The following is a 12060-nucleotide window of genomic DNA, read 5'->3' on the forward strand; positions in this document are numbered from 1 at the left end:
ATGGCTAACAGATCCATGAAAAGATGCTCAACATCACTCATCATCAGGGAAATACAAACCAAAACCACCATGAGATATACTTCACGCTAACGACTAAAATTAACAACTCAGAGAAACAACAGATGATGAGAATGCAGAGAGAGGGGAACCCTCTTACACTACTGGTGGGAATCCAAACTGGTATAGCCACTCTGGGAAACAGTAGAGATTCTCAAAAAGTTAAAAATAGAGCTACCCTATCACCCAGCAATTGCGCTACTAGGTATCGACCCAAAGGGTACAAAAATACTGATTCAAAGAAGTACGTGCACCCCGTTGTTTGCAGTAGCACTATTAACAATAGCCAAATTATAGAAAGAGCCCAAATGTCCATTGACTGATGAATGGAAAAAGAAAGTGTGGTGTATATATACGATGGAATATTACTCAGCCATCAAAAAGAATGAAGCCTTGCCATTTGCAACAGTGTGGATGGAGCTAGAATATTATGCTAAGCAAAATAGTCAGAGAAAAACAAATACTATATGATTTCACTCATATGTGGAATTTAAGAAACAAAACAGATGAGGGGCGCCTGGGTGGCGCAGTCGTTAAGCATCTGCCTTCAGCTCAGGGTGTTATCCCGGCGTTCTGGGATAGAGCCCCACATCAGGCTCCTCTGCTAGGAGCCTGCTTCTTCCTCTCCCACTCCCCCTGCTTGTGCTCCCTCTCTCACTGGCTGTCTCTGTCAAATAAATAAAATCTTAAAAAAAAAAAAAAAGAAACAAAACAGATGAACATAGGGGAAGGGAACAAAAAAAAAAAGGAAAGGGAGGCAAACTATAAGAGACTCTTAACTACAGAGCACAAATTGAGGGTTGATGAAGGGGAGGTGGGGACAGGATGGGCTAAATGGGTGATGGGTATTAAGGAGGGCACTTGTGATGAGCACTGGGTGTTATATGTTAAGTGATGAGTCATTAAATTCTACTCTTGAAACCAATATTATGCTATACGTTAACTAACTGGAATTTAAATAAAAACTTGAAACAAAATAAAATTTTAAAAATAAAAAGTAGGTAACTCCAAAAAAAAAGAAAATATTCAGAACATACAAAATTAGGAGTTAAAATCTACCAAAAACTCATGAAAATCAATTTAAGAAGACACACAATAGGAGTAAAGGATATAAAAATTATCACAGAATTTAAAAAAATAAACATATTAAAAGATAACCAGTAGTCATCAGAGAAACTCAAAATTAAAGATACCATCTGTTGCCCATCAAATACACAACAAAGTTAAAACAATGGTAACATGCAGCATTGTCAAGGGTATGAGGAAATAGTCACCGTCATACACTATAAGTGTAAATGTAAACTGGCACCATATTCCTTCAGAGAATATTTTAACAAATTTTAAAATGCCCATGTCCTTTGACCCTGAAATACTACTAACATTTTATCCCATGTATTTGTAATAAGAGCATAATATATTATTACATATTTAACAAATATGACATTCACTAATGTGTTGTTTTTTTTTTTTTTAAGATTTTATTTATTTATTCGACAGAGACAGAGACAGCCAGAGAGAGAGGGAACACAAGCAGGGGGAGTGGGAGAGGAAGAAGCAGGCTCACAGCAGAAGAACCTGATGTGGGGCTCGATCCCTTAACGCCGGGATCACACCCTGAGCCGAAGGCAGACGCTTAACCGCTGTGCCACCCAGGCGCCCCACTAATGTGTTCTTTTAATGGTAAAAAAAAAAAAAATTGGAGAACATAAAGCTTATTACATCCATACAATGGAATACTATTCAGCTATTAAAAAAGAATGAGAGAGAGGTAGATTTCTGTATATAGACATGGAAAGATGTTTATGGTTACACTGGTAAGTATAAAGAACAAGATGCAAAACAATAGGTACAGTGTCACCCAATTAATGTTTAAGTGAAAAAAAAATGTATGTATATAAATTTGAAAATGCATCAAAAATATTCTGGGTAGATATATCCCAAACTGCCAGCAACAGTTATCTACAAGAAGTAAAATGAGATGGTAACTAGACAGAATGAAAGGAGACTTTTTATTCTTTATAATTTTGTATTCTTTTTTAAATCACAAGGGTGCATCACTTTTGTCATTAATGAATACATACATATATATAAATATATATATATAAATCAAAGAATTATATAAATTACATTTCACATAATCCTGAATTCTAATTCTATAAAGGTGGCTTTGTCACTCAACTACTGGACTGTTAAATGCCCTGAGAGTTTTATTTGCAACTAAATCTGAAGCATCAAGCACAGCTTCTGGTTCACAGTAAATGTTTGACAAATATTTGCTGAATGAATTAAAGCAGAAATGGGGGCAGGGAGCACCTGGGTGGCTCAGTCAGTTAAGCATCCGACTTTTGGTTTCAGCTCAAGTCATGATCTCATGGGTCATGAGATCAGCCTGGCATCAGGTTCTACATTTAGCAGGGAGTCTGCTTCTCTCTCTCTCCCCTTCCCTCTACCCCTCTCCCAACTCATGCGACTCTCTCTCTCTCTCTGAAATAAATCTTTAAAAAAATTTAAAAAGTAAAGTAGAAATGGAGAAACTGAATTAACAGACTTTTCTGTAAGAAAGCACTACCTCTTTTAGAACAAGTATAATCTTCAAATCAGACCATAAATTGTAATATTCATATATCTTATAATAAACCACTGACCAGCTTTGTTTCCTCTCATCATCTTTAAAGAGCTATAGAGGAGAAAACCAAAAAAAATAAGAAACTGTTTTTTATTTTTTTATGATTTAATTTGTGAGAGAGAGCGAGCACGCACGCACACAAGCAGGGGGAGCAGAAGAGGAGAAGCAGGATCCCCATTGAGCAGGGAGCCCGATGCGGGACTCAATCCCAGGACCCTGAGATCATGACCTGAAGGCAGATGCTAAACCAAGTGAGCCACCCAGGTGTCCCGATACTGTTTTTAAAAAAGTGGCAATTGGTATTTGCTAGAACCAACAGAGCCAAAGCCAAGAGGCATACAACTATTAGGGAGTGCAATTATTACCTACAAGTTTCTTTTCAATTAACTCCATTTGAAATTGGATATACTTACTTTCTCTGTACTCTATTTCTGCTTCCTTACGCAGTTTTTTCTCTCTGGCAAGAGCTTCAGGGCTTCCCCAAACTTCCAAAGATCTGTGCATACACACATAGCCATCAACAATGGACCACTTTAATGACTTTATTGTAATCATAATTAAATTAAGATGAACTATAACTACATGAGGATCTTACAATTAAGCATAAGATCCTTTAGGAAAAATATAAAGCACTTAAGAAATTTTTCTAAATTAAATCTAAACAGTAAGAGTAAATTCAACAGCAAATTTTCTTCTAAATTATCACATACTTTTAGTTAACTAGTACATACTAGTAATTCGCAAACAAGTTTGCAAAGATGAAAATACTTTGCTTTTAAAATACATCATTTAAAAACCTCTGAGTCTATCTAATATGGGTTTGTATTAATACAAAATTTGGCTTGTACATTTATTCTAAAAGAAGTATGTTCTCACTTTGCCTCCACATCTGATCTCAAGTATACAGTAAAGGACTCGGTATCTTCATGAGGACTTCGTCGTCTGATTTTCCGAAGTTGTTCTAGATCACTGAAGAAAGAAACATGCTGAATTTATTCAGAAAAGGTTCATATAATTTTTGTTCTTAGAAGCATTATTAGGGGTAGATAAAAGCCACTACCTAGATCCTGATCTTTAAAGGCTATACAGATCAGTTTAAAGATAGCATTTTGTACACAAAAATTGGTCTAGAGACAGTGAAAAAATTAAAATTATTCTTGATGCTCACTAAAAATACCATAACATAATATGCAGAGATTCAACTCTTTCATTGGTGTTTGCATTTTATCTGCTATGGACACCCCAATGCAATGTCTAATGTATGAAAAAAAAAGTGGAAAACACATGGCTTAGAGTACCATCCTCTACTTAAGAATTTAAATTTAAAATTTATACTCATACTTGTTTATATCCAGATTAATACTAAGTGGTGATACTAAATGGTAATACTATTTATAGGTATAAAGTCATAAAGAGTATCTGTCAATTCTGTTATTTATTTTCCATTCTCTCGAATTCTGAAAGGTTTCATCAAGTCACTGCTAAATAGTCATTCTAAATTTGATCACTGTACTTCCTACAGAAATTTTATAAGAGTTATGAAAAGGCCTATAAATAAAAAGCTGGTATAAGTTCCAAGAAATTAAACTTGGGAGTTTACTGGGTACTTGGCTGGCTCAGTCAGTGCGCGTGTGACTCTTGATCTTGGGATTGTGGTTTTCAGCCCCACACTGGGTATAAAGACTACTTAAAAATAAAATCTTTAAAATAAATACAGTACAGTACAATAAGTCAACAACCATCACATATTAGTAAAAAGCTTGGACAAGGTATCAAAGATATGTATTCTAACCCCCTGATGCTGACTCAGTAAATGAGCTGGGTCATCACTGACATCTTTACTATGCTTCCTGGCCTACAATGTGGAGACAGCAATACCTAATCTACTTAATTCACAAAATTTTTGTGAAAACTAAATGAAATACTTCATGTGAAACAGGACACTGTTTTACATCAATGTCCCAAATGCCTGTTAATAGTTATGGGAGTTATAAAACGATTATAAGAATTCTTATTTCTGGATAATATATCATAGAGGATGTGCCCAGGAGGGAGAGGGAAAAAAAGGCTAAATCTGATGACTAAATTGCCAAGAAATTTAACATGTATTATGGCTTTTTTAGGCAGACACAGAAAGGAGGGGGAAATTTTTAATTTGTGACAAATATCTCAACAAATCTCTATGATTACAAGAAATTAATATCAAAAAGATATCAGAAGAACTTTACGCTCAACAGAGTTGGAGTGTGAACATAAATGTAACTAAATTACTCAACTCTGCTAGCCAAATAAACCAGAAACTTTAAAAAGTTAAACATAAAATTACACCAATATCTTATTGATAAGATAATATCTGCCACATATTAACATAATAATAAAACTCCTACGGTTCTTGTGTGATATAGACATTTTGAAAAACCTGTTTTAAGATACCATCAAAGACTGTAATTGCTCACACTGAAGCAGAATTAAGTTTAATAAGCTAACAATTTTAACATTTTTTTAACTGAACAAAATGGTTCTTCAATTTAGGAAGGAGTCATGGGAAAGTTTCCACATGGATAGTAGCAAGTAACACATTCTAAGAAATAAATGGTGATTTAGATTAGACAGAACTACAACATTTAAAAAAAAACAAACTGCTGTACCTGGATTTAAGGCAGAACTCATTTATTGCTCTGACTCCAGTGATGAAATTATTCTGAGTATACTTTGGTCCATATTCCCTCTTCTTAAGGACTGCTTTGACTAAATTCAAAAATATAAAAAAAATAACAAATATGCACATTAGAAATGACATTTGAAGATGAACATATGCTGACACTTTAGTGGGTTCACTAATGAGTTTCACAGAAAACTGATGTTTCTGATGCACTGAATGGCATCAGAAAAAGACAATCTCTCAAGTGCAGAATAGGACAGAATTCCATTTGTAGCCATCTAGATTTTATCTCCATAGTCACCTGCAACTGACGCCAAAATGTCAATCCTTTGTCTAATGGAAACCCTATATAGGTATTCCTGGTCTGTTTAAATTGTACTAATACAATATAAATTGTCTAGGGTCTAAAAATAATAATAATAAATTGTCTGGGGTCAAATGAAAATGAAGTTTCAATAAGAAAATTACATGCTCGTTCAATGTTTTTCAAACTGTAGGGTGAAACCAGCATTTTATAAAAAATGAAAATAGAAAGTGATCAAAGAGTACCACATACAATGAATAAGTACTTTTTGTGAAAACTTTTGTTTCAGTTACATACAATAACATGTATATACATATATGTGTGTGTGTGTATATGTGTGTGTGTATATATATATGTGTGTGTATATATATATAGTAGGTCCTTAGTATTTATGTGAGTTGCAGTCAAAAAAGCAAGAAAGCTGCTAGACTTTTCACATAGTCCATATGAAAGCTGAACTAAAGAAATATTTTTAACAGTTAAAAATTACAGAACGTTTATTACAGAGTATAGGTAAAATACTGCCTTCTAGTAAATCGTTTCCCTTTTACCAAGATCAAATTGTTCATTAAAAATCTCAGAGGTATCAATAACAAAATACCAATTTGGTATCAATTATAGTTTGTGAATTAAAAATTACACTCAATATAGGTCTATATTTATAAATCATTATAAAGTGAGGCTTTTGGTCATATGACATAGATAAATAAAATAGGCAAATATCTGAAGAGCAAGGGCAAAACAACAGAAAGTCATATGTTCTGTTTCAAACTGTCACCCTGTTACTTCTTTTCTATTCTCAGATATTAATTAATGAGTTTTCCACTGTACTTTGAAGTGGAAAGAACAAATTAAGACTAAAATGATTCATCACTACAGTAGGTAAAAAAGACTCAAAATAACATATTAACTATTAAAATCAAATGCACAAATAATAAGAACATTCCAAACAAAGTTCAATATAAAAATAAAAACTTTATTTGAAAAAACTACATCCAAGGAAGTTCAGGTTTCTTTTTCCATGACTTTCAAGTCTCTACACTGCCCTACTCTAATGATCCTAAAATTCTATATCCAGATGAGCTTCTCTGGAGCGAAGAACTACTTCCTTTTAAAAGATGAGTTTTTTTATATTACTTTTTAAAGATTTCTTCAAAGTATATAGAAATCCCTACTGGCCTGTCCTAGCCCAGATTACTGACGATGATGACGGCAATTATGTTAATTATTCTTAACTGTAACTGTATACTACGGATCATCTTTAAGATTATCCTAGAAAAGAAATCCCATTTTTAGCACAATCTTATAGGGAGAAAACTTTGGCCCAAGGTAAGTGCCCAAGGCCATACAGCTAGTACATGCTGGAGCCACAAACTGAGTCCTCTTTCATCTGATGCCAAAGCCATGGTGCTTCTAGTCACAGTTACCGGCCCTGTACAACACGCTGCTTTGGAGACAGGAGCCTATTGTTACAAAGAGCAGAGCTGCAAAGAAGAATGCCTTCGTCATTCAGTTATTCCTAAAAGAGAAAGTTGGACAAGAATGTCCAAAATCTATCTGGATTTGAACATGCTGTAACTGAAAGGTATTGGTCTCTTTTTCTTTAATCACATTACTTTTCTAAAAATGATAAAGCAATTGATGACTTTTATTTGCCATTGCTCCCTTCTTTGGGCTTTTGAAAAAACAATTACCACAAAATTTATAACCAGAATGCAAAGTGAACTTCAGTAGAAAATTAGCTTATAAGCAGGAGAATAAATCTTTATGGTAGGTATAAAGAAAAGTAAAAATGGACTGTACACTCAGAATAATATAAATATACAGAACTCTATATAAACTAATTTTGTACATTTAAATCAAAACACCATTATAATAAAAAATAGAATAAAATATATTTACCTCTTACTTGGAGAGAGTCTTGCTTAATAAGTGGAGCTTTCAGTTCAGCGCCTATATTTTCTGCTATAAAGTTTATTTAAAAAGTAACAATAAGTAGTTGCTTTCATACAAACCTATAAACTTAATATTAGCTAACAATCTGGCAATATATAAAAAAGATAATATATGACAGACCAAGTTGGATTTATGCTAGGAACTCAAGAATAGTCAAACATTAGTAAAACTATTAATGCCCCTCATTAACATACTGAAGGACAAAAGCTATAGAATCATTTCAGAAGCTAAAGAAAAAGCATTTACTAAAATTCAACACCCATGCAAGCTTCAAACTTTTTTGAAAATTATCACAAAAAGGAATTTCCTTAAAAAAAATAAACCTCTAACAAACTCAATGGTGAAAATTTAGATGCATTTCTTTAAAATAAGGAACAAAACGAGGACACACACTATAAATCCTTATACTCAAAACTACACTAGAGGGGTGCCTGGGTGGCTCAGTCGGTTAAGCAACTGACTTTGGCGCAGGTCATGATCTCAGGTCCTGGGATTGAGACCCGTGTCGGGCTCCCTGCTCAGCGGGAGGCTGCTTGTTCTTCTCCCTCTGCTCCCTGCTTGTTCTCTGTCTCTCAAATAAATAAAATCTTAAAAAAAAAAAAAAACAACCCAATTCTAGAGATATTATTCAATGAGGAAAGGATGACTACCAAGTGGTTACTGCAACAACTGTACAATTCCCTCCCCCACAAAATAAATGAATAATTAGATAAAAATTAAAAATTAAACCTATCTCACCCCATAAACAGCCAATTTCAGGTGGATTAAGGACTTACATGTTAAGGCATTTACAGGCCTAACAGACAACAACAGAGAATATTTTTAGCTAGAGACAGATTTCTTAAACAAGAAAAAATGAAATTAAAATTCAAAACTTCTGTCCATCAAAAGATCCTTAAAAAAAAAAAAAAGAAAAAGAAAAGCCTCAAATTGGGAGAAGATATTTCTAACAAATAGGATCAACAGAGGATAACTATCAATATATAAGAATTCCTCCATATCAACAAGAAAAAGACAACTCGTTAGAAAAATAGAGAAGACAAGAATAAGAAGGAAAGGAAATACAATTAACCAATAAACATATGAAGAAATGGCTGCCTCATTATGGACAAAATTCAAACGAAACCACAAGAAGCCATTTTACAACCATCAGATTAGAAAAAATGAAAAAATGTATCAATATCTAATGTTGGCAAGGATACGGAGCAATAGGAACTCATACACTGCGGTGGAAATAAAAACAGGCACAATTACCTTGCTAAGCAAGTTGCCATTATCTGATACAGCTGAACATAAGCATAGCTTATGACCTAGCAAAATTCAACTTCTAAGCCAATATATTTGACTTAATAGGAACGTGCACAAGAGTACAAGGAGAAAAGTGTATGAGTGTTTCAGAGCAGCACTGTTCTGTTGCTTCAAACTGGAAACCCAAATGTACATAAGCATGAGAAAAGACAGATAGCCCATGTTTTAGTCACAGATTTTATACAGTAGTGAACATAATAAATATAATAATGGTTATCTTTCTTTGAGCCTTTACTATGTGACAACCACTATTTATTCTAAGCACTTCACATTTATCAACTCATTTAATTCACACAACCGTCAAAAGTACCTACTCTAATTATCTACACAAAAATTAATGAACCAGACACATACACTGTTAGGATAAAGCTTAGTAAAATTTAATGAAAAAAGTAAATCACAAAAGCATACACCCAATAAGTTATCACACACTAAAGTATAAAAACAAGCTAAACAATTAGAGATACATACAAATATCTCAAACTATTCTCTTTTCTAGAAATCAGCAGAAAATTCAGGATAGTCACTTTGGTTTTTCTTGTGTTTTTTTTTTTATTTCAAGATTTTTTTTTAAAACAGATTTCTCTATCTTAAGAGATCAAGAGTTGCAGGCTCCACCAACTCAGCCAGCCAGGTACTCCTCAAAACACTTTTTTTTTTTTAAAGATTTATGAGGAAGAGGGGCAGAGGGGGAGGGAGAAGAAGAGGGAAAAAAATCCTAAGACGACTCCACACTAAGTGCAGAGCCCAACGCAGGGCTTGACGCCAGAACCCTGAGATCATGACTTAGCCAAAACCAAGAGTAGGACGCCCAACTGACTGAGGCAACCAAGCACCCCAAGATACTTTATTTTTAAAACAGGTCATAACACTAAGCTTTTGGCCCATTCTGCCAATGTGTAAGCTATAAATGATTGCCCAGCAGCTGAGGCACTCTTCAGTGGCATGTTTGAGAAGTGAATAAAAATCCTATAAAAACAAATATTCAAATAGTTTCCACAGGAACACAGATAGCTGACCCCATCTCCTAGCCTTCCATATTGCTGCATCTGTGCCAACCCTACATACAAAGACATTTCAAAACTAGCAGTAATTAAGTTAAATGGTCCCCCCACATCCCACCATTCAAGCTAAACTCAAAGTTAACAGCTACAGGAGGGGCACCTCCGCGTGAATTCTGGCTGAAGCATCCCCCTGGCAACAGGGGATGCTTCACCCACTCTCCCAAGCACAGGACACAGGCAGAGGGCTGACGTACTACTCCTCCGCTTCGGGTGGGAAGTCATGGTTCTGGATTTGCTGCATCAGTTGCCATGCTGGCCCCGACATCTTATAGTACATAGTGGGCCTCTGGTACCCACCAGAAGCAGCAGCAACAGTGTGAGCACCCACGTTTTCAAAGAGCATCCAACTGCCCACATGCATCTTGGACAAATCACAGCTCTCAACAATGTGATGAAGGGCGTCACATGTTGGTCCCAATATGCTAGTTGAACAGTACCTCGCCTCTGGTTTCAGTCTCTTCTGCAGAAGGGGCTTCACATGTGCATGATCATAAAGGATCCAATTAAATGATCCATATACTCCATCATTCATGTAATACATAAAGGCTTATTCACTCAACTCATCCTCATCATCAGACCCTGTCTGTTGCTTTAATACGAGTTTTTTGGCAATGACGTTAACTGAGCATGAAAGCTGCTGCAACATAATATCTGCCGCACTCAGCTATGATTCTCGATCCCGAGTCTGACTCTGACAGGAAATACTTGTCCAGTGCTGGGTTGATGACGCTGCTGATCTCTTCAAATTTAAGCTTTACGTCCTCAGATCCAGGAAAGCCACCACTGATATCAAGCAGATACACGTTGCAGCCAATCTCAGTTCCCAATGTCAAAGACACAGAAGGCATCAGAGATGGCCTGCACGAAGGTCTCAGGCTCAGACAGCCACTTCCCACGTGGAAGCTGATACTGATGACATCAATATTTAGCTCTCTCACCCATTCCAAAAGAATCCTGCTGGTTTTGAGTGTGGCACCAAATTTAACACTGAGACAGACTGCTTTGGAATCATCAGTGGCAATTCGCAAAACCAACTTTGCCTTTGGATGTGCCCTGGCAGCTTTCATCAATTCAACTTCACTATGCAAAAGTCATCATCTGGACTCCATTACTGGCAATGTACTTAATCTGAGACACTTGTTTACATGGATCTCCACAGATAATCCTCTCTGAAGGCACCCTTAGACTCTGCACCAATTGTATTCCAGTCTTCCTGGCACAGTCAAATCCTGTCCCAAAGGCAGCTTGGGTCTTCACTATGGTTCTATCATTGCATTTGAATGCATGAAAGGGGGTGACCCACGGAAGAGCTTTTATATCTCAGATGTTTCTTTAGAATGTCTCCCAGGTCTTCAATGTAGAAGGCATCCTTATTATCAGAAGACAAAACTTCATTAATTTTTTGGTCCAGAATGTCCTTGGCAGTAAAGCCTTCACGGAGGAAATGGCAGTCAAACTCTGCATTACCAAAGTTGTATTTTAATAGAGATGAGAATGATGAAGAGAAAGAAAATGTTGGTGTAGCAGATCAAAAGGATAATCCTAAGAGCAAAGAACTCTAGCAGCTGAGATAGCAGAGGATCCAGAACACGTCTTTGAAAACTTGTATTAAAATAAAAAGTGTTTCCACATATTTAGGTTTATCAGTGTACTTAAATGACATGCAGCACCATGAAATCTGACTACTTGAGTAGTGGTACATTTGGACTTTTGCCATTTTACTGTTTTCAGTTTGCATCTGTTTTTCTTTATTTTGCTTTTATTTTTATTTTGCCTTTCTTGCCATCTGTTAGATTGATAAAGTTATCTACACCTTCTTCCCGCCCCATTCCCTATGATGGTCTGAAATTTGTTATATTTCTTTTAAGATTCCACTTAAAAATTTAATATACTTTCCTGTAAAATCTTTCTAATCTGGAAAGTTATTCAGTATCTCAACTTTCCTCTAAACAAGAAAGAAAACGTTTAATCACGGGGGCGCCTGGGTGGCACAGCGGTTAAGCGTCTGCCTTCGGCTCAGGGCGTGATCCCAGCGTTATGGGTTCGAGCCCCACATCAGGCTCCTCCGCTGTGAGCCTGCTTC

The 12060-nt window shown here is 35.7% G+C and overlaps 1 protein-coding gene and 1 pseudogene across 1 annotated transcript in view; both read right to left on the reverse strand.

Moving 5' to 3' along the window:
* Nucleotides 1-12060, reverse strand: part of SLC30A9 (solute carrier family 30 member 9) — an 86977-nt gene that overhangs the window by 54024 nt on the left and 20893 nt on the right. Inside the window, exons 3-6 of the mRNA XM_011227719.3 lie at nucleotides 7552-7614; nucleotides 5332-5431; nucleotides 3560-3652; nucleotides 3097-3179 (exon numbers count right to left, since the gene is read on the reverse strand). Coding sequence (XP_011226021.1) covers nucleotides 3097-3179; nucleotides 3560-3652; nucleotides 5332-5431; nucleotides 7552-7614 — 339 coding nt within the window. The remainder of the gene's footprint in view (nucleotides 1-3096; nucleotides 3180-3559; nucleotides 3653-5331; nucleotides 5432-7551; nucleotides 7615-12060) is intronic.
* LOC105238577 lies at nucleotides 9658-11505 on the reverse strand (annotated as a pseudogene).

This window comes from Ailuropoda melanoleuca, chromosome 11, assembly GCF_002007445.2.
Source record: "Ailuropoda melanoleuca isolate Jingjing chromosome 11, ASM200744v2, whole genome shotgun sequence".
Lineage (NCBI taxonomy): Eukaryota > Metazoa > Chordata > Mammalia > Carnivora > Ursidae > Ailuropoda > Ailuropoda melanoleuca.